Raw genomic sequence first — 24,426 nt, 5'->3', positions numbered from 1 at the left:
GGACTTCATGCATCATAGTGATGTAAGATTATGTAAATCATGTTAGGAGCTGATTTTTGTTTGGGGGGGGGGGGGCAGGGACACTTTGAATAATACATCACTATGATGCTTGGAGTCCCATCCTTGACACCCTTGCTTGTCCATGCAATCTGGCCACTGCACAGTCCATGATTCTACAACCTACCATTGCACCTAGGGGGTGTCTCTGAGTATTGTTTATACTGCAGGCATGGCCACTTCATTTATTCTATATCCATTGTGCCTTTCTTTAGCATTTACATGTTAAATGTAATTGGGTGTTTTAAATGATGGTTGGGTTGGTCCTAAAACTTTCAAAATGATTGATTCATTTAGCTTATTTCAATGCAGAACAGTTTTAAAGAGGTTCACTATGAAACTCACTTATAGGTGATAGCAACTTAGGGACTCATTGGAGATACCACCACAGGATAGGACAAAGGTTACACCAATGGGACTCCTATGACCATAAGATCGTATTTCCTATAAAGGAGTTTTATTGTTGTGTGTTAGGATGGGAAAATCCCCCTTTACCCTCTACATACACCAGTTTTTTACAGAAAATCAAGATAAATGAGTCTTTCTTACATAAAACCTTACACTTTTCTTCAATGTACTGTTATTAATTATGGGATCTCTACATCTTCATTATATAAAACGATGAATGTCGTGTTCTTCATGCTGAGACTTGAGTGGATTGTCCTTGGAATAAGAATATTAGCAATTTGTTGAAAATAATGATAGAAAAATAAAAATAAACCAGTATGGATAGAAATGTGCCAAACCGAGGCTCGACTCGACTGATAAAGCGGAGCAGCCGTCTGCTGCTAGAAAATGGGGGATTAGAAATGAAAATATATAAATAAATGTGCATATATATATAGACACACATATGTTTTATTTCTATGCAATATAGCAAAGGCTTTCACCGGCAAAGAAAACACCTGCTGTTCCTATATGTCTGCAGTGTGTCATCATAGCATTAGTAAAACTGGCTTGTCTGCGAGCCTAGTAGGCACATGCTGCCCGTATTTCTAATGGGAATTAGAATTTCTTTGAGGTTTCACCATCCATGTCGTAGCTGGTTTGTACAGGTCTGTGTGCGTGTTAGGGTTAATTTCTGTATGGATAACACAAACATTGATTGGGTTGGTCACAGGGGGTTTATGTGATAGGAAAGAGACATCTAGTCTCCAGCGTGGATGTAGAGCTGGCATCAGTTGAACAAGCAACTGTTTGCTGCCCGCCTTACTATGCCAATTGAAAGTCATGGACTAGCAGCAGCTGCCAGCTGCTATAAGAAATTTGTAGTGAAAGGCAAAATATCCATAAAAGAGAACAACACATGTAGCGGTGCAAAAAGATACTTCTTATGTTTGGGTATTGATGTGTAAGTGTATATTCTGCTAAGACAACAGCTTACTAGTAACTGACTTGTGAGGTTAAAGGGCAACTCCATTTTTAAACCTCTACTATATCATGGTGACAAATTCTGAATGTTTTTCTATTTACAAACACAAACAAAGGCTACATTCACATGACCATTGGGGAAAGTATATACGGCTGCTAGCTTGCGGACATATATACGTTCCCCAAAGCCGGCAATGGGCGCACAGAGTGGTACGGTGCTGCACACATGTGGCACCGTACCGTTCCGTATCTTTCCCCGTGTTACGTCGCCCTGTGCCATGCATCGCGATGAAGAGGGGAGGGGTCACCCCTTTTCTTCTCCACTGCGTCAAACGTATGCCCATGTTAGGCATACGTTAGTGTCAATGTAGCCTAAGTTTGACCATAGCTCCATCCGTGAAGCAGCATTATTCTGTGAACTGTAAAATGACATTATCTATATACATATCAAATCTTCTATCTATGTGAAATGTGTGTAAAGTGGAGTTTCTCATTAATCTCACCCAAAAATCATTATCACGTGACCTAAGGAGGTCTGATCATGTGCATTTGTCTGACTGGCAGAACACCTCAAGATAACAAAATGGAATGATATGGCCCAAAGTGACCTGGATACTCAGACTGGTTACAGAATGAGAAGATCAGTGAAAGGTACAGAAGTAACACAAGGTAATGTTATATTACACAATTCTTGTGGTGACAGATCAGAAAGAACATTCCTTCTGTGTCTCCAGTATGTGATAATTGTGGAATGCTGTACTCGAACCTGACACCACTGCAGCGAGTCAAAGTAGATCTCGATCTGTATGTAAATGGAGTAAAATGTAATAATGTTAACTTTTATCCTTCTAGATAAGTTATGCCTCCCATATACATGTATCGCCACAAAGTCTGTCTCTGACTATGACTGGATGTCAGGGGCTTTGCTAGAGAGATGTAGTCAGGACCTTTGTTTGCATGTGTCTTTAAGGTCTTGTTATTTTGTCTTTAATTTGCTTTTTTAACTTTTAAAGTCTATAAAAGATACTTCCAAGCTAGATGAAAATAGATGAAACCCATATGTTAACACCGTTGTGTTTTATTCTGTTCACAGTTATTTTTTTCTGACATTGATCTACAATTCCACTGTATATGATCTAGTGATGTATTCCAGATTATCCCAGGTTGATAAAACAGGGTACATCTTTAAAAACAGATTGGGTCACCACCATTCCAAGAATGAGGTTCCAAGTTTCTAATTTTAATGGAGTAATGATGGAACATTCACTGTCTATAAGACCAGTGGTATGAAGATGGGGCTAAGCTATCTTCACCAAGCTCATGTTTTTTAAAGGGAATCTGTAACCACAATTTACCTACCTTAACCAAACGCAATGTTACGTAGGGTCGTGCCAACACAGGTCACCTATACCGTTGTTTTTTATTTTCCAGATGCATCTTTAGAAATATGCAAATCCAGTTGAAGTGCTTTGTGGGAGCACCTCAGGGCTGTGGCTCTACAACAATATCCCATACTACACTTCCACTGCCCAGCGTCTTCTCTCATCCTTCCGTCTTCAGCTATGTCACTCCTGGTTCCAGTGAGATGTGGAGCCAGAACCCTGAGGTGCTCTGCCAAAACACCTCACCCTCATTTGTATAATTATAATGTTAAGTTTTTTCCATGGGAGGAGCAGCTGTACTATAAAAAACAAAGGTATGTGTGTGATGTGTGGCCATAACCCTTCATTATTCTATCAGTTGGTTTCGGTAAGTAAACCATTTAGCAGAATTTCTACTTCATTCTTACAAATGTATGAGTGGTCAGCCTCTATTTCTGATCCAGTTCTGTCCAATCAATAGGGAAAAACCTTGATTCTTCTTTAATTGCAGTCATCTACCATTTATACATACACTAAACAATATGCATTAAGTGGATATAGTTATAGTATATAGCAGTGGTGGCGAACCTATGGCACGTGTGCCAGAGGTGGCACTCAGAGCCCTCTAAATGGGCACCCTTGCCATCATCCCAGGGTAGAGTTTGCCAGACAGGACTCAAGGCCTCTTGCAGTCCCATGCAGCCCAGGACCCTAGAAGGAAGCTACAATGATGATCCAAACTTCTTCTCCTTCTTTCTACTGTATTGGTGTCCTCGGGTGCCTATACAATTTAAACCTGTGAAAGAGCAGGGAGTAATAAGTTACTGCTTAAATTGTCGCATCGGCACTTTGCGAAAAATACGTGGGTTTCGGTTGTAGTTTGGGCACTCCGTGTCTAAAAGGTTTGCCGTCACTGGTATATAGTATATACTGGGGATATGGACTGAAGCCATTTTTCTACAAAATAGATTAAAAAAACTATATAATCTATGTATTCAAAAAGTGACCTATAAAAAATATTGTACCCAAAATTCTGACATGTCAATAATTAGATATTTACATTACATTATTTTAGAACCACAATTCTCGGGAGCATTCGTCCTTCAAAGGAATGCCACCAGCGGCAGCCATTATTATATTATGATTGTTATAGATAACAATTCTGAGTCATCAACCTTTTATTTGCCTTGAAACACTGAATTAATAGTAACCTTCACAGTATTGTTAGATATGTCTTTGAGGCTCTCAATGCTTATAGAAAAGACAGTGCACGAATGTAGAGCTTCTTAAAGATGTCCTCTCAAATGGCCCATTTCTTCTTCAACATTGCTGGGGATTAGATGGGTCAAGTACAAGTGCATGAATTCAATGGGTCACCACGTGTAAGAAGAGGGCTAGACTTTTCTGCCTTTAAGTCCTATTCTGTTCCATGCAGAACAAGTTGAACAGCATTCGAAGCAACGTAGAGAATGTTGTGTTGGCAGTAAATGAACACAATTCCTTACAAGTGACCTTACAAGTGGTTAGAACTAAGTAGATTTTAGATCAGTGGTTCTCAACCTTTCTAATGCTGTGACCCCGCAATACAGTTCCTCATGTTGCGGTGACCCCAAACCATGTACAAGAATATTGTATTCGTGCCAAAAAATGCAATAAAATCGTGGCTCCGATGGCTTTAGGCGACCCCTGTGTTTTGATCGTTCGACCCCCGCCGGGGTCGCGACCCACAGGTTGAGAACCACTGTTTTAGATGAATTTCTCTTTTTCCCCTCTCCATTTATTTGTGTATATTTCCATCAGTCATAAAAGTTCCATATTTAGTAGCTGTGGTTTGCAGTGCAGACTTTCTGCTTTGTAGGCTCATATCTCATGGAGTTTTCCCTCCTACATAAAAACACATCATAATTGAAACGTGCACCAAAATCCTTTCTTGCTCCTTGCAGAAGGTTCTACATCAGTCACCTCAAATTTAATGGTGTTGTTAAAAGAAGGAACAAAAAAAATGGAGTGACACAGATTGTACGGCATAAACTCCGAAATGTAGCAGGTGGTCAGCCAGTTGAGCATCACAAAGACATCACCCAAAAACACATAAAGATGCTTCTTATCTAAACAAGGCCGGCATTTTAGGAGAACATCCCATGCGTCTGCCACTCATTCACAGCAACGCTCGCTAAACACATTAGGCGCTCTTAGAAATTTCTTTCATCAGTGCTATGACCTGAGCTATTTTAGCCTTATTTGCAGTCAGACGTGTGGTGGAAGCGAAAAATGAAATGTCTGTGCCCTTTTTAAATGTAGTGAACCTGTCAAGACTGCGCACAGGAAAGTGATGTAATAATATCGCTGGCTTAAGTCAGGTGGAGAAAGTCAGAAATGTCTGCATTAAGAATGAAAATGTTGCGGTAAGTGGTCTGGTCTAGACAACTGAGTGCAGATACAAGATCAGAAGTGGTGAGCCCTGGAAAGGTATTGGCTTAATAATAGTATGTGGGTAACAGACGCTATTAAGCCTTAATGGAAGAAAGGGGACTATTTTATTTCTTTTTTTTCACATAAGTTTTATTTTTTTCACACTACTAATGTTATTTCACCAATGTTGTAACCCCCCTCTAGGTGCCAATAAAGTGTGCAAGATAGATACCTCCAGAACTCTAAAATATATTATCCCAATATCTACAATCTAGTCAGGCAGCACAATAGTTTGGGATATGACAAATATGTAACATGGTACAAACTAGAATAAGAGATGTAAGATATTTAAAGGAAATCAACTACTGAATTTAAAAAAAAAAAAAAAAACCTATAAATACTCACCCCAGCTCTTCTTCATCTTGATCCCAGTGCTGGGAGCATGGGAGAGCAAGGTGACATCACACAAGAGATGTGAATTCACGCCTCTCGTGTGACGTCACCTCCCTCTTCCATGCTCCCAGTATGGAAGAGGGAGATGGCGAGAGCGTGCACAATTAGCAGCCTGGAGTACCGGATATCTTGTCCCTGCGCTCCGTACTGCTAATTATAAGTTGCTTTTCTAAGTGATCCCGGCGTGTCAAGACTAGCGACAGACAGCACCTGGATCAGGATTAAGAGGAGCAAAAGTGAGTATTTCTAGGTTTTTTTATGTTTTTTTAGAGGTTGATTTCTTTTAATGGGGCACCCGCCCTAGAAAACAAGCACAACTATATTTCAGTGATATGGAGAATATCACACATTGCATCCTTACACTTTTATGGAAAGTGATTCACAGTTCTTCACAGCCAACTACATAGTAGAGAGACTAGTGTAGAGAGGGATAATGAGTACAAACAATAAAATATAACTAAATGCAAAGACATTGTGTTCTGTGGTATAATTTCACTCTTTGTACTAACAATATTCTTGACAAAAGCTTTGAAGTCTTGCTGTTACTGTGTATAAACGGAGCTATCTATGGAAAGTTTTAACAACATGATTATTTCACGTAAACGCTATAGCTCCATTCACACCACAATGGTGTGAATGGCTCTTGTTCCCCAAACAATCAGCTCATGGACAGTTGTTTGCAGCCTCTGTCATTGGCTTGTGAGGTCCATTCATTCACCCATGACCACAATAAAGATGGCCTGATCTACAAACCTGGTCAGGAATGGGACCTGCTCTTAGTCCATGCATCTGTCATTATGATGCTGACAATGCACTACCAGCCTTATCCCCTTTACACGAATTGGCCAAGCAGTGCATGGGTAGTCAAAAGCATAGAGAAGAAAGACAATGCCAGACTCTTCATGAAGCAAATTATCTCCAAGGATTCTGAAGTTGACATCCAAATGTCTGATCCTTATCTTCTATAACATCTGCTGTCAAGAGTGATTCGGAGGACCCCAACTACACACATTAGATTATTGGCTATTAGAGCCAACCAAAATCACCATGGTTTTGGTTCTTCGGTCAGGTAACTATCTCAGTCTGGGAAGGTCGACATGGAGAACAGATTAAGAAAACTGCATCTGAATTATTACACTTCAGTAATATACTTCTTAAGTACAATGGATCCAATGAAGTTGAGGTCATTGGGGTCCACCAGAGCATGGGCCAAATGGGAGGTCAGGAGATACACAATTCAGAGTACTAAAAATAGAAAACCAACTAACGGGTAAAAGACCAGGGAAAGAAGGGAGGGGGCATAAAGGAGAAAAGAGCAGCGAAAGGAAGAAAGCGAGGGGGTAGACACGAAGAAAGAGTTAAAAGGAAGTAAGAGAAAGGAATGAGGCGATATGGGGCAGTAAGGTATAGTGCCTGGATCCATCCCTCATGGTGTTCAAGTGTCACCCGGTGTGGAAATCAGAGCCCTAAAGGATGGAGAGTCCGGGTATGAAAACATGGTTGCCAAACTCTTAGAGACTTCTTCCTGGTGCAGAATGCCTCGGCCAACAGCTCCTCCATACGAAAGATCAACATCATCTCCTGTGCCCATTCAAAAAAGGTAGGGGCCACTGGAGAGCACCAGCACATCGGGATCACATATTTAGCGGCTATCAGGCAGCCTTGCAACAGATCCCGAAGGCTGATAGATCCCGGGAGAATAGATAACAAAGCCACTTCAGGGGAACAGTCAGCTGGGGAGCCAAAGATGGAATCATAGGGGGACATGTATCTTTATTTCTGCTATTTTTTTTTCTTTAATTATTTCAATTTTTGTTGTTTTTGCGACTTTTCACTGACTTTCCCTTTTGCTGTCGTTTTTTCAAGTACGCCTTGGTCTGCACCTTGTGCAGTGCGTCTTATGTATTTCCAGATGTTCTGTGCGACTTTTCCGTTATATATCACTTTTCTTGATTATCTTTGAAACTTTTTAGGCGAAAATCTGCACCTAGTCAAAGGCAGGTGTAAATTGGAATTATTTCACTTTCACTTAAATTTTGCACATTAACCTGCTGGTCTGTTTTTTTTCTTTTTAATTTATACATTTTTGCAAGCAAATTTTTTAAAATGTATTGGTTACTTCTAAGTATGCAGCCACACATGGCATTAACGCATGCGATTTCACATGCATCACAACAGTTCAGAAGAGCAGATTTGCCTAATTACATTGCTGTCAACATGGTATTCACCAAACGGATGAGTTAACACAATGTTAACGCACATGTTAACATTATGTCAACTTATATGTTTGTTAACACTATGTAAATTTGGATGTTAACCTCTTGTTAACACATGCTTTTTGTAAACGCAATGTTGACAGCGATGTAATTTGGCAAATCTCTTATTCTCAGCTGCTGTGATGGCTTGTGTCAATATGGATTTGAAACATATGCACCAAAAAGTCTCAAAAAAAGCCAAAAATAGCACCTTCCAGGACTGGAAAATTGCTCTATCATTCTCTACTTTGCATTCCTTGCACGTTTTTCACACCCCATTCAAGTCTATGGAAACAAATCAAAAATGCATTGGACTTGTGAGTATTGCAAGTGTAATGCGAGTGCAATGTGTTTTAAATGGATGGGTTGCTAGGTGATGTGAAAAAAAGACAAGAAGTGACTTGTGGGTACCAATTAAAGAATCATGTGATTTGAAACGTGCATAAAAAACACATCGAAAATGAGGTAAAAACGCAAACAACAGGAAAGTGAAAAACGCAAAAACCGACCTAAAAGGAAGCAAAAACATCCGTTTTTCAGGCATTGTACTATGACGTGATCTGCAACGCAAGTGGGAAAGTGTGAAAACATGTATCACAAGAAAAAAGACATGATCATACATAAGGCGCAAAAAAAGACCCAGCAGAAGTCTCAATTATTCTCCAAAGGAAAAAAAAAATAAGATACATGGTTTTGCCACAAAATAAGTGAAGAAAGTAACTGAGGAGCTAATGGACATGTGAACAGTCTCTTAGAAGTTTTGCTTCTAATACCTTCACAAAAAGAGTTCAATGTTTTCTTCCATTTGGTCTGGGAGAGCATGCGGCTATGGTAATGTATCCTCATAGTGCAATTCTACACCAGGCTGGGGCAGGCGTAGAACTGATCCAGGCAACCGGTCCCAACTGGGACCTCTTAGCATATCCAGTGCAACGTGCAGGGCGGGGGAACCATCGATTCACAATCTCTTCATAACCCCCCCCCCCTATAGTTTTCTGTAAGGGTCAAAATTTGATTTGGTATAACCCAACTTTATTTTACCGCAGCCACAATAGGGAGATTACATTGTGGATTGCAGGTTGGAACTACTCCTCACATCCAATATTAATTTGGAAAAAAAAAATCTTTAAAATTCTAAATAAAAAATATTATTGTTCTTATTAATGAAATTATACAAGTCAATCTCATTTCACTTTATTAGATTTTGTTGCATAGTATTGTATCATTATAATAACTAAATAGAGGTTAATATATTATCCTCATCTGTTAATATCCTCTTTTAAATTGAATTCTCAGCCACAAAGAATCACAGCTCAAAAGCATCACAGATCAACAAATAAAATTCAGAAAAGAATTGCAGTACTTTTATTATTTTTATATGTAAAATTAATAGTCTAACTTCTCTATGGGACTGCCTCATACATAATATCAAGATTTAGATACTAGTTTCTTGAATGTGCTGCTTAGTTGTTTTACTTGACCATAATTTGAATTTAGGATACATTTTATTAATAAAAGAATATTTCTCTACATAGAAATGATCATGGATCCAATTGCTTTGACTTTAGAAATGTTCTTATATTTGTTATATATGGCCTTCTTCCTTCTAAAATGAGCCTTTAAAATCATGATAATAGGCCTGAAGGGCTCTGGTGGGTGTTTACTAAGTTCCCCAGTGCTGTAGTTTCATAGTATGTTACAATGAGCACAGCAGGTCTCCCCCTGCACTTCCTACTGCTGCTAGAGTACACGGGCAGAGGGAGGAGGGAGGAGGGAGAGAGCAGGGGGTTGGATGAGACATTTACTGCCCGTTGTAATAGCCTGTGTATTTGCAGCCTTGAAGGGCTCTGGTAATGCCCACAGAGACCTTCAGGTTCATTAGCATAAAAGTTGACTTTAGAAGGAATGAAGCCATGCATGTTCACCGTCAGCACTGGGCATACCTGGGAAAGTGCCGGGGCCCAGCGTTCCTGGGTGGCCCACATAAGGTTTTACATAAGGCATTCATGGAGTGAGGGGACTGTATCTAATTAATCCATAGGGGGTGAGGGGGGCCTTATATAAAATAACCATGAGGTGGCTGTTCGGTATAATAATATTTTATGGGAACAGGAGACTGTTTTAGTTTCTGAATGCATAATGTTACCATGAGAGTTCACTGCAAAGGGGCCCACTGAGGTTCTGTCGCCCAAGGGCCTACTGAAACCTGGAGCCAACCCGGAAGCAATGGATAACAAAACTAAAAGATAACAACAGTCACAGTGCCTGGAACTATGAGTAAGTGGCCCTGGTTTTTAACAACTGAGTCTTGAAACAGAATTCATTGTTGTAAAATGAGTCAACAATCAGTCAATCAACTCATTTTTCAACCCCTGATTGAATTTTAATACTGACCTGTCCTGTTCAGAGTTTATTGATATCCAATCAGGCAGAAAACCTGTACATTGGAAGGAGAGGGGAGAAGAGGGCTCTGTGTGAAGTAGCTGCCCTTAAATACCGCAGTAGTGTTTCTATTCACTTCAGTTCATATCCCACCACAGGATTATAGTTCATGCATGAACAGTTCATCAGTGCAGGGACTGTCGGTCAGATTCCACTGACAGGTACCATGTCAACTTTTTACCACATCGCTGTCAATAATTTCCCTACTTGACCTCACATTCAGCATGTGATACTGTAAGGAACATGTCCCAATAAGAATAATCACCATGTTCCTTCCTGATGCCATAGGCCTTCATACAAAACAAACTGATGGTTGTGTGAGGTAAAAAAACATGTTATTGTTTATATTATAACAAAAAAAATGTAATTTTCTAATATTCTTCCTGCATCAATACCTTGCAGTTTTCTAGATCTGTGCTTGCTGTCATTCTATAGAAAGCTTCTATGTTTACTTCCAGAGGACAGAAATTTGACCATGGTCACACAGGTGCACGGCTCGTTAGTATCATAAAGAGTAATGAGAGCTGTCTTATATAACGATCCCTGCACCTGTGTGACCATGGACAGATTTCTGTCCACTGGAAATAAATAATGAAGCTTCCTATATAAGGACAGCAAGCAGAGATCAGTAAAAAAAAACGTCAGGAATTCATACAGAATGTATATTGAAAATTTGCATAACTTTTCATTATTCAAACAATATCAATTACAGGCAGTCCCCGGGTTACATACAAGATAGGGTCTGTAGGTTTGTTCTTAAGTTGAATTTGTATGTAATTCGGAACTGTATATTTTATCATTGTAACCCCAGCCAGAACTTTTTTGGTCTCTGTGACAATTGGATTTTAAAAATGTTGGGTTGTCATAAGAATCAGGATTAACACTAAAGCTTCATTACAGACGCCTGTGATAACTGTTACAGCTGTTTATTGTAGCCTAGGACTAAAGAACAATAAATTACCAATATCCAGGGGTCCGTTTGTAACTATGGGTCGTATGTAAGTCGAGTGTTCTTAAGTAGGGGACCGCCTGTACTTTGCTGAAATGGAAAAACCCCTTTAAACTCGATACTAATTTTGGCTTGGATATTCACGGGAATTAATTTGTTGTGACAGAGTTCTGTCATCTGTGTGTAAATTTGTTTATCCCGTGTGTGCGGAGAATACAAATGTATTTACGATTATGAGGAACTGCCACTTGTCAGTGTCTTCTACTGATCGTGATTGACAATGAGGGGACTATTTCCTTATTTATACTTTAAGTCCATTGCTTTAGCTTTTAACAAGTACCGATGGCTAGGAACAAACTGAATACATACTAAGGGTTAAACTACACCCCTCCTGGAATGCCGTATTATATCTGGTAAAATGACACTAATGGAATGTGGAAACAATGTTCCCAGTGTTTGGGGCCTTGTCATTTCGGTAGAGCCGTCAGACAATTTGTGTGCGTGATATGGGATCATCCTGGGGGAGTTCTTCAGTAAATTGTGATTGAATAAGGCTCTTCAGTACTGGCACTATCACACTTTGATGAATAACCGGGGCCGGTGTAACAAATGGCTGGAGATATTAGCCGTGCAGGATAACAGCGTGTATTGTGTGTGTACGCACATGTACGGGAGTGTGTGAGGGCTTTGATATCCAACTTTTGTGAACATTGGAAGGCAGGAACCGTCGTCATCTCTGGTACAAATCTCCGCAAAGAGATGCATGTCAGTGTTAATGTGAGGTGACTTTTCTAGTTTAATGCCTCACCTCAGAAGAGATGCCAAGACGTGACAAAATGTGCCAATGCGCTTGGCCTCTTCGTGACTAAATTTAAGCAATAAATTCTCTGTAATGTTTCGGCTGTGGAAATGTAATCTATCATTATCAGTTAGGAGCATAATCAGAGCTCTAACTTTAGTCTTGCGTTGATTCTGGCATAGATCACCGTATAAATTTACCCTCAATGTGATGTCACTTATATAGAATTTTTTTTGTTACAAAGTTTCTAAGTCATGGGAGAGGAAAAAGCCTAAGGGAATCCCTCCACGACTCTTCAATTATATATGGTAATCATGTCCTCCCGTTATAACGTATGTTGGATATTTTTTCCATCCCTTTGAAAACAAAATTAAATTGTGTATAATTAAAACTACAGACACAGAGGCAGTGACATTAGATTTGAAAGGTTTTGTCCCCCAGCACTAATAATGTAGCAGAGACATGTGGTCGGATGAATATTGCATGTAGTTAATAATTATCTTATTACATTTCACCTCTATGTGCCCTACGTTTTTCACCTGCTGTAGCTTTGTCAATTGGTGGAAATTATTTTAAAAAAATCTATCAACAAAACCAAGAATGATGAATCAGGGACACTTACTCATAGATGCAGGTAATATAAAATTATGCTAATGAGACAGAACGGCTCTGGGGGCGTTACCAGAGCTTCTCAATGCTGTAGCTTCACCCTGCTCCCTCAGGAGTTCCCCCACCCTCTGCCTGCTGTAATCTCACATAATGGAAGTGCTCCTGCACTGTATGCAGAAACGGGATTGCAAGCAAGCATCGGATTTCCATAGGATGCTACGTGGCCATGCTGCAAATCCGGCCGAAATAGGACCTGCTCTATATTTTGTGGTGCAACCTCTTAACTCTGTCACAGTGTGGTAAGACACGGTATGCTCACTGCACCGAGACCGCGCACAATACACCTGCATGGAGGCTTGTATGATCATTTACAATATTTACGGTCATGTGCATAAAGCTTTAGTGTTAGGGTCAGCTGATATTTATGGTCATTTGCATCAGGCTCCACACACAGTGACGCATCAGACACTTACCTTTGGAGACTTCAAGCAGATAAGCTGAGTTTTAGGCTGGTTACATACAAGCGAGACTGGTCCAAGATAAATGCTCCACAAGCTGGCATGATATCCGGACCAAACCTTATATAAGTGGACTGAACCCAGTGTGTCAGCTTACTAGTCGTGTAGCTGTTTTTGCTCAATGTACTAAGACTCCTATGCAGAGGTGCTACCACGTCCTCTCTGGCTCCTTACTGTATACCCATGCAGGACAAGGGTGGTCCTTCATTATAAAAAGCAAGAGACAACGTTCTTTATTTCCATCCACATGCCTCAGTAAGGCCACTTTCACATGGACGTTCTGGGGACAGATATACATTTGGTGAGCACAATTGGGCACGTTTACTTACCTGGAACCTGCACGATCTGCCGCGTTGTCCGACGGAATGCCCATCTGCCGTAATTCATGAAGATCATGCATCCGATTTCCTGCATATGTCGCTTCCTCAATCCAGTCCGCTGGAGTTCACCATCTTCCTTCCGGTGTATGTAAGTGCATTGGATGCGACACAATTTTAAATGTTAAATCCTGCGCATTGTCCGAATCCGTCGGATCTTCCATCGCCCCCCCCCCCATTTGTGTTGCATGAAAGCTGGTGTGATTGCGACACAATCCGATTGCATGAGACGCAATCCCCGGCACGATCCCCGAAAACGTCGGAAAACCCGAAGGAATTGCGGCCATGAGACCTTAGTAAATAAACCCCAATGTGCATCACCACACTGTCATGCTCTATCTTTTCCTATACGTACGGCTGGGCACCATGCATTCCTATGGAACTATAAGAGCAGCGATCACCCCTCTACCTCCCCACCCAAACATATGCCACGCCCTAACTCAGGCATACCATATGTTTATGTGAAAGAAGTCTAAGGCCAATGGCCTTCTTTACACACAGAGTACCCCATACAATTACTTGGGTTCCAAAAATGTATGGGGACACCACAAAGTGCTCCAGGGCTGGTTATAAAAATAGCTACTGACTAGTGATACTTCTCATCCTGATACTTAGCAGGAGTATATTTTACAAGAAAGACAATTAAAGTTCCTGATTAAGAATAGTAGATAGTAATTTACTTATTATGCCTCGTTGAAATAAATTAGCGCCGCCTTCTTAGGTGAGATCGGTAACGTGCAACTTCCTCCCGCATCTCCGGAGCAAGTGTGAAAAAGCAGCCTTTCTTTAACGTGACTTGTACTTTGCATTGTGTCTGTTCTCAGGAGCTGAAAGGAAGAACACGTGCGTCTGCGCTACAGATTACTATGTAATGACAGCATTAGGCAGCTATCTGTGAAAACAGGTCTGCAAATGTACAATAATTTGAAAACACATGAGGTCTTAATTAAATCACATTTACAGCGCAACACAGATCCTGCTGCAAAACCCGCTACAAAACAGCTCTTTATGGCGTATGTAATGCATTATTTGGCCACTGACATTGAACAGGTGTAGCTCAACTGAATTTGTCATTTAACTCTTTGGAGCAGCCTTGTTTGTGCTTCTTGTTGTCTGACAGAGGTCAGAGTACAAGTCCAAACCCTTTCCCTGTGCCTTTTTATAATATAGAGGTCATAGAACATTGGACCAAAAGACCCTGTAATTAATAACTACTCTCTCGCTGACAGCTACGGGGTCTTGTACATGGATGTTGTATTACTGTTCCCTTAGAACTGTTAAAGGGGTTATCCACGTTTGAAAAACAAGGCTTCTATCTTCCGTAAAACATCGTCGCACCTCAGCACTGGTAGTGCATAGTACTTGAGATAAGTGCCTTTAATGTCTATACAGCTGAGCTGCAATACAGGCGGTCCCCTACTTAAGGACACCCGACTTACAGACCGCCCCAAGTTAAAGGCGGACCCCTCTACCGTCCGTGTCACCTGGGTGAAGCTCTCTGGAAGCTTTACTATAGTCTGCGACTGTAATGATCAACTGTAAGGTGTCTGTAATGAAGCTTTATTGATAATCTTTGGTCCAATTACAGCAAAAAAAGTGTTTTGTCTGGATCTACAATTATAAAATATACAGTTTCGACTCACATACAAGTTCAACAAACCTACGGAATCTATCTTGTATGTAACCCGGGGAGCGCCTGTACCAGCACATACCATGGTCAGATGTTGCACTGATTATGGAAGAAAGCAGCCATGTTTTGTGACAACCCCTTTAACAACTTTCTAAAGAAAAATCAGCTATTTGCCAGATTATCTCTGGAGTCAGAACATGTATCTTCCAAAAAGTAAATCGTAAATTAACCTTCCGGTTGTCGTGGATCATACGGGGTCCCTACATTAACCGCGACCACAAGGGCTACGGAATTTGATGGTGCTATATAAATAAAGATTATTATTATTATTATTAATATGTGATACTCGAGTTAGCTGCAGCATTGCCTTTGTCTATGATAAACTGATATTTACCCAATCACTCCGCCAGACCACCAAAAATCCTTACATTCACCCTTCCTTGCCCTAGACCACCAGTGATATTTCAATTAATCGATTCACTGTTCACTAGACTACTAGTTTTGCAGATATTTACTCCTTCAATGGGGGTCATTTACTGAGGGCCCGAATCGCTTTTTTTCGTCGGGTTTCCTGAATTTCTCCGATTTGCGCCGAATTGCTCCGGATTGTGGCGCATTGGCGCCAGCATGCACGCGACGGAAATCTGGGGGCATGGCCATAGGGAAACTGAATGGATCCGGAAACAACGCAGAATTTAAAAAAAAAAAATTTGTCGCTTAAACGCGCTTACCTGTACCCAGCAACGGATGGTGAACTCCAGTAAACTCCGACGGACTTCAGCGCAGCAGCAACACCTGGTGGACATTGGGCGCACTACCTCAGTGAATCGCCGGAAGACCCCAATCAGCGTTGGAGAACCCACCGATGTATTGCGACAGGACCGGGCAAGTAAATCTGGCCTTATGTCTTAGATCATTAGAAATTCCACAGGCTGCGTTCCCTCATTCAGTTTTCCCCAGTTATGATCCACCTTGCCCTTTGGCTTACAAAACTGGATAAAAAAAACTGCATGTGGGAACGCAGCCTAAGTGACATGGATATTAACCTCTTTACTGCCATAGACCACCAGTAATGAAGACTATTAACTACCTGAATCTTGGGTATTGTGCAGCCATTTACACTATATCTGACTTCATTATAGATAATTATAAAAATCTAGTTGGTGCAAGGTCCCAAATTTACTTTCTCGTGGCTCAGCTAGAAGGAATACAGATGTCTGTGATATAATAAAGGGTTTAACTAAAGTTCTGGATGAGATACTACAGATAACAGATAACTATCATATGATGTAAAGACTAGTATGCCCTAACAACTCTTTCAACTCTGCTACATCTCTACCTTTCTGGTAACTATTAGAGAGTCGAATGTGAACTGTGCGCCGTTCACACGCCCATGATATCTCACTAATAGATAATAGCCGCCTAATACACACAGATCCTGCTGGAAGTGCCCTTCTGTAATCCCTCCTTACAGCTGTCCTAGTTCATTTTCAAAGATGATAAGTGAAGTATTTGTGCTCCCTGCATTCAAGGAACTGTCTCCACTGCTAGAGGATTGGCCTATACACTATACCAGCAAAACCTGCACAAACCGATCGCATGATTTGAGCAAATAGCCGGGGGCAGGACAGCTAATTATCAGACAGTTTCACTAACAACAAGAAGGCATAGTGTTATATGGATGAGATGGCGAGCCATATGGAGGAGGTGCGGACATCTACTCCAGGCTCTCAATATGCAAGGTGGTGGCTTCATTTCCTTGCCCGTCTTGCATTCTCTAGGGGTTAGTACACAGTAAGCAGGCTCTACATCATGCTGCACTTTCTAGACGCACCATTTTGTCATTTGTCCTCTGTGTCAACAGTAATAAATGCTTCAAAATTTTCGGAAATGTGCTGCTCCATCAGATGAGCTTGGAATAGCATTGGAAATGTTTACATTTGTGTCAAACATGAAGGACATTTTATGGAAATAAATATTCCAATTTTGCTGTGTGCTTGTCACATTCCTAGGTGACCAAACACTGAGAAGCGTGTGAGCTGCAGTTTATGTAGATCTATCTCAAGTCTTCACTGAGCAAGAAACATCTAAAATCTCATTTTACCATATATTCAGCTACATAGTCAAGTATCTGTCATCTATCTGATTCCCCTCCATGGAAGTATAATGTCAGGGGCTGATAGAAGTACCGTACATAGCTGGAGGCAGATATAGGTACAAGTTATAGGTTGATGGAGAAACAAGGTTTTAGGAGTAGGAGATACTATTTTGGAGATGGATGGAGTTGCATTGCCATAGGCTTAGTGTAGGACTGGGTTATCTAGGACCCAACAGTGAAATTGATTCTGGGGGCTCACCCTACATGGAAATATTAACTACGGTACATTGTGGGAGTCTGGGATCAGGGAATTTCTATGCCAAGATGGGGGTGGCAGTAAAATAATTTTAATAATACCTTTCTCCTTCTCTCTCTTCCAATACACAGCTCTTGATTTTCGAACAGGTTTCCTAGTGGTGGGCTGGGCTGTGGTTAGGGATGTAAGTGTCAGCACCAACATTACCACTGAATAACATTTACAATAACCACCCCCACACACACCTAAGATCACTGTAACATATTTAGAAAGCAGACTTGTCTCATTGACACTGGAAATAAAAATAGAGAGGCTGAGAGCTGTCCCACAATCTAGAAATTCTCTCCAGATGTCTTCAGCTCTGGGCCACACATTTCAACTCTGTACCCATAAAAACTTCACAGTCACTGACATTATAATCTCACATGGGAGGCACTAGTATTTATTAACATATAGGGGCACAATTACTTACCCGTCCCTGCACGAACCCTGAGTTGCGTTCCCCGACTCCAATGCACAGCTGCCGCAATTCACTATGATCGTGTCCCCAAATCTGTCACTTCCCTGATCGGGTCCGCCGGAGTTCACTTTCTTCCCGGTGCATGTAAGTGCTTGATCTTGCGACACAAATTCAAAGGTTCCCACGGTTTGTTCGAATCCGTCAGATCGTTGGACGGCCCAGCCCCCGATTTCTGTAGCATGAAAGCCAGCGCCGATGCACCAAAATTCGATCGCCTGTGACACAATCCCCAGCACAATCCCGAAAAGTTGGAAAACCCAACGAAAATACAATACTATATGTAGCTCAGTACTTTGGGTGCAATATTTGTAAATAAATGCTTTTAGAGGGCACTATATGCAAGCAGTGACTGCTTTTGTTTCAGTGAGTACTTAAGTTGCCACTTCACGCCACTATTACTAATACTGAGTGTCGGGGTCCACTGATGCACTTATTGGTCCACCAGTTGGTCAATCTGAGTCGGCATAGGGGGGTTGAGGTACATTGTTGTAGGGGAACTGATGTACATGGAGGTAATCTGTTGTAGACAAATGGAGGTACAGTGTCAGGGATTGAGGGTACATTGTTGTTTTGGGATAAAGCTACATTGTTGTAGGCAAATTAAAGTTCATTGTCATAGGGGATGGTTGTACATTGTCTTAGGGGATAGTGGTACATTGTCTTAGGGGATAGTGGTACATTGTCATAGGGGATAGTGGTACATTATTTTAGGGGACAGTGGTACATTGTCATAGGGGATAGTGGTACATTGTCATAGGGGATAGTGGTACATTGTTATAGGGGATAGTGGTACATTGTCATAGGGGATAGTGGTACATTGTCATAGGGGATAGTAGTACATTGTCATAGGGGATAGTGGTACATTGTCATAGGGGATAGTGGTACATTGTCATAGGGGATAGTGGTACATTGTCATAGGGGATAGTGGTACATTGTCATAGGGGATAGTGGTACATTGTCATAGGGGATAGTGGTACATTGTCATAGTGGATAGTGGTACATTGTCATAGGGGATAGTGGTACATTGTCATTGGGAATAGTGGTATATTATCATAGGGGATAGTGGTACCTTGTCATAGGGGATAGTGGTACATTGTCGTAAAGGAATAGATGCATATTGTTTTAGGGGATGGAGGTACATCATTGTAGGTGGTCTTCAACACTTTCTGAGCACATTATGTTAGGAAATCACATTGCAGTGCTTCCCTGCACTGGCCTGACAGAGTTCACCAAGTTTTTTGTGGTGCACCTTTAACCTATGGCGTGCAACGGACTTTGCATGTTAAATCTCGTGCGGGGTCTGAATGAGTGCCCCTAATTGGTGTTGCATGGTGACTAGTGCTGCGCCACAAAACGGTTCCGTACGACACATTTGTGGTGCAGACACTTTTTAACTACCTGTGCAAGCTGTTTATACCTAAAAGGTGGACTAAAAGGTTTAGAACTCCCTAGACCAGCAATTAGCTGCTCTCTGTATGTGCCACAAATTGCGCCAGAGTTGGAAAAATAGAAGCGGCAGAAAACTGGTGGATTCACAAGAGGTGCGAAAATTTTGCGCGTTAAAATAGAAAAATAGAAGTCGAAAGTGTTGAAAACATCAATATTGTGGTGCCACACTTTATAAATTAAGGCGCAAGAGGCGCAGAAGGGGTAAAAACAAAAACAGTTTTCCGTTTTATAGGTCATAATAAATGACCAACTTTGTGTCATGTAATAAGGTAATATCATCTAAGGTCCAATAACATCTGGTGACATCAAATCACAGAATGCCTTCATGGACTTCTAATTGTCCCTATGCGTCCATGGTGTCATGATGTGATTTTATGTGATCAGATACATACATGGGGTAGACATTGCAAATGATACACGGTAAAGTACCTTAGATAAAATCACCCTCGTCACATGACATGAAGTACTGAATGGTAAAAAGACATTTGGCGTTGGCAGGGGCATGCCCAGCAGGACACTCCCCCTCTGATGCCATGGTAGGATAACATAAAGTTGATTTTATGGGGATGTGGGGGAAACAATTTTTAGATAAAAGAAGGGTTGCATTTAGTTAAAAGGGCTCTATGGGAACCTAACTTCCAATCTACTCAATATAACGATCATCTATTTACTTGCCATTTGTTTTATTAATATTGCCTCATAATACGGTGAATAGTTATTTATGGTGATGATTCACCCCATTAATACAGGAGATGCTACCTATGATTTACTGTACATTACAGCTAGACATGTCATTTGCTGGCTGCTTATTTATTTGAAGATTATTGATCTGTATTGATCAGTATCTGCAGCAATTAAATGGCTAAAAATTCCTCAGTTAGAATTAGAAGCCTTTATCCTCGTTCTGTACACGTCTCAGTATAATTTGTGTCCCCTTCTTAGGCGGCAGCCACTTGTATCCGTGCAGCACATATGTCCAGGAGCTAATGTGCTCAAGACTACACAGGACAGCCACTCACAACGCCACTCGAAATAAATAGCAGCCGAGCTTGTGAACAGCATATGAAGCTCTTTAGGTCCTCAGACTGACGTTTTACAGATAGCTCCCTTTGGCCTGCGCGAGCATTCTACTCATCTTTTACCGTAGCCGGACTCAGGAGCCAAGGCCACTAGACTCAGTAGGGTTATTAGTTCTAGGCTCTGGGGTTATACTGGTTTGTGGAAAAAAATTACAGAAGAAAAGCCATGACATCAATCAATCACAGAACTAATTTCTAGCCAGTACTGGGATCCTGTTATATTTCCCCTAGAGTTTTGTTATGTGGTAGAACTTATGTCAATCTGAAGGCATCAGAACTAATGTGCATGCACCGCAGAGGACCCGGTTATCATTCCATGTGCATTTCACATTTCATTATTTCTAAATGGTGTCCCAGATTACCAGAAATTTTACATCTGTTATGTATACAGACATTCACTGAGAAACTGAGATGGAGACCGAAACAACAAATGTATCCATTCGTCACAAACAACCATAGAATAAGTCATCAATATCTGATCAATGGGAGAACAGCTCCATTCTCTGTGTGATGGTTGAGTCTGGTAACTGCACCTCAGCTCCCAATCAGCTGAATAGAAGATGACATGTAGTAACAAAGCTCAGCCACTGCTCCGAGAATGGAGAATGGAGTTGTACTTGTTCTAGTTTCCATGTTGGTTCTGACATCTGAAGAAGCCAGAATCAACTGATCAGTAGGGGTCCTGGGTGTCAGACCTCCACTGATCGCAAATTGGTGACCTCTCCTAGGTATATTCCTAATAGTAATAATTCCTAATAGTAATAGAATGTAGCTTGAGAAGTATTCATTAGTTACATGGTGACAGCAAAACAAGACTGGTGATTGGTATGTGATATCTGCTTTATTACTAGAACTACAAAACTTTATGGGGGAGGGTTTTCTGTTTATCAATTGAATTATGCAAAAATATTGTCAGCATTTGCATAATTTTAGTAGTGTTTATGGTGTCTACCTAACTGCACTTAATTTCCCTGTTTGAAAGCAATTTTTACAGATATTTTTCCTATAAAAGTGGGAGTGGCTCATTCCCTGTGCAGGTATTAGACAGATTTATCAAAATTGTGCAAAATCACTAGATTTCCACTGTCACATTAAAGAAGCCAACAAACGCAATGTATTAATACACAAATGTCTTTTTGATAAATAACACTAGCCAAATACTATTCCTGAATATTAATCTCGGACAGCAGCCTACAGAAGTCTCCCTAGATCAGTGGTGGCGAACCTATGGCACGGGTGCCAGAGGCGGCACTCAAAGCCCTTACTGTGGGCACCCCAGCACACCACACAAGACTCAAAGAATCTTCCTGCAGTTCCATGCAATGTAAAAGATTCTGCTTTCAGTCATATTTTGCTACTTGGGACTGTAGGAAAAGGGAGAGTTAGACAGGGTCGAATTATCTTTGGAGGCCTCCTGCTGGCCCCACGATTCTCTGTGTACAGAGGGGAACTGGAAAGAAGCTAACATGATGAAAAATTTCCATCTTTCTACTGTGTTGCTGTCCTCAGGAGGCCAATATGATTGAAAGTTGTTGAACAGGGAGCAATAAGTTACTGCTTTAATTTTTGGTTGGCACCTCGGATAAATAAGGGGGGTTTTGGGTTGCAGTTTAGGCACTCGGCCTCTAAAAGGTTCGCCATCACTGCCCTAGATCCTTCAGAAAATAAATCTATAGATATCACTCCTAGTGAGATGTCAGAACTCAGTCTTGATTCATTGTTCCAACATTTCTGAAATAGATGAATGAATCATGGTGCATTCTTTATTTCCAACAACTGACTTCTACGCCTAATCCAATCCAACCTTCCCGTAAAGGACCACCAACGCAATGAACAGATCTTCCCGATTTACATTAATCAGGCTCATCTGCTAAGACCCTGCAGCCCTGGTTTATTTCTGCCAATTTGTAAGCAATCTCCTATCTGTTCTGACTACACAGATGGAAAACACTTGTTGCATGGAGTCTAAGCAATTGCGTATCATTTCTGCCATGAGTCTGTTTCTTGATCATTTAGTTGTGTGAAAAGTTCTCCATTCTCTCAGAAGTGTCTCCATGTGGTAATGACACTGACATACTTGCTACACTGGTGGTTTTGGCTACTAGAGAATTTCTCATGTCATTTTTGGAATGTGTAATAGGAAGAAGTGTTTCTCTTTTATGGAATCAATTAGATCAAAATGTGTGATTGGAAACCCTAACATAAGCGCCTTCTGTTTCATTTTACAGTGTAACCCTGTCCAGGATCGGTGGAGACTGCGCTGACTAATAGTATAGCAGCTCTGCCACACTATGGTTAGGTTTCAGCTCAGATAACTTCTATTATTTTGGACATAGTCAGTGAACTGGAAAGAGTTGTTGGATAGATTATTAAGTATGAGTTATACAGGGTTCAGATGTATCACTCTGTAAAGCGGTTAGGTGCTCATGGGTCCCTGTGGATTATTCAATATTTTACTCAATGACAAATAAGTGAAAAAATTACAAAAAAATAAAATCAATAGATACAGTTATCAGAAAGACTAGTCTGGAGGTTAGGACCTGAGACAATGAAGCAGCCACAATGAAGGTTTCTGTTGAACTGACATCTGGCAAAAAAGCACCATAACAGGTTGATGTACATATAAATATTGCGGGAGACAATGGCAACCAATCAGAGCTCAGCTTTCATTTTCCCACAGCTGTTTATAAAATTAAAGCTGAGCTCTGATTGGTTTCCATGAGCAAAAAGAGTTGTTTTACCTCAATCACTTCTTATAAATCTCCCACAAATTGTATTCAATTAAAGAGACAAAAATGCTGTAATGGTTAGAATAAAAGAAGAAAGAAATTGGAAGGAAGGAATATAAATCATTAAAAAAAAGTTGAAAATCTGGGTGAACTGCCAGCACCATGTCATCAGGAGTGTTCTATCAGTAGCAGCATATTATAGAGCAGACAGAAATGAAGAGACTGCAAATAATGTCACATCTGAAACCAGAATGTTATAGAGCAGGAGCAGCTGAGAAAATTGTAAATACAGTTCTACATTATTGGATTAGGATATAGATGATTTGGGCGGTAGCTCAGGGCCCAAGCCTTCTAGGGGACTTATGGCCACTCAAACTACCCACTAAATGTTATACTTAGAAGGACCTTCACCCATGAAATCCTCATATATCTGTTCATGCTCTTAATACACATGTACACAAGAGCCATTTCAGGACCTTTGAAAGTCCTCCAAAGGTCCTGAAACCTCAGATTGAATGCAGGTAGAAGGTATGCATCCTCCATTCCCCAATAAGCTGATTCTTGTACCATATGTGTGAAGTGAATTTTTAGGCTATAATATTCATACAGCCTGGCAGGGGCGTAACTACAGTGGTAGCAGCCTTAGCAGCCGCAATGGGGCCTACAGTGTCAGGGGGCCCCGTCATACTACCTGACATACTAAAGAGTGGAGGATATGTACCATTATATACATATTATGCTGCTTACTATACAGTATATATATATATATATATATATATATATATCTATATATATATACCCTGTTTCCCCGAAAATAAGACAGTGTCTTATATTAATTTTTGCTCCTAAAGAGGCACTAGGTCTTATTTTCAGGGGATGTCTTATTTTTCCATGAACAAGAATTTACATTTATCATTGAACAAAAATGACTCTCCAAACTCTGAATTTCAGGCTGTATTTCTTATGATCTATTTCTATTAGGACCATTGGCCCCAGTCTCTCATGTTTAGTAAAAGCACTTTCTATAAATGACCCTTCTTATCCTGATAGCTGCTGGTATCA

At 40.8% G+C, this 24,426-nt stretch overlaps 1 protein-coding gene and 1 long non-coding RNA gene across 17 annotated transcripts in view; one reads left to right on the top strand and one right to left on the bottom strand.

The window, feature by feature from the left end:
• The window catches only part of TENM3 (teneurin transmembrane protein 3), a 1,383,253-nt gene that overhangs the window by 956,980 nt on the left and 401,847 nt on the right, over positions 1–24,426 (top strand). For 13 of the 16 annotated variants that reach the window (XM_072123399.1, XM_072123468.1, XM_072123476.1 and 10 more), the window contains one exon: positions 1,993–2,097. The exons of the other annotated variants lie outside the window; for them this stretch is intronic. In XM_072123399.1, coding sequence (XP_071979500.1) covers positions 1,993–2,097 — 105 coding nt within the window. The remainder of the gene's footprint in view (positions 1–1,992; positions 2,098–24,426) is intronic. 16 annotated transcript variants of the gene reach the window in all.
• The window catches only part of LOC140076827 (uncharacterized), a 29,874-nt gene continuing 19,736 nt past the window's right edge, over positions 14,289–24,426 (bottom strand). The window contains exon 3 of the long non-coding RNA XR_011849663.1: positions 14,289–14,430. This is a non-coding gene — a long non-coding RNA (uncharacterized lncRNA). The remainder of the gene's footprint in view (positions 14,431–24,426) is intronic.

The sequence above is a fragment of the Engystomops pustulosus genome, chromosome 1 (assembly GCF_040894005.1).
Source record: "Engystomops pustulosus chromosome 1, aEngPut4.maternal, whole genome shotgun sequence".
Taxonomy (NCBI): domain Eukaryota; kingdom Metazoa; phylum Chordata; class Amphibia; order Anura; family Leptodactylidae; genus Engystomops; species Engystomops pustulosus.
This window is presented reverse-complemented; position numbering and strand designations above follow the sequence as displayed.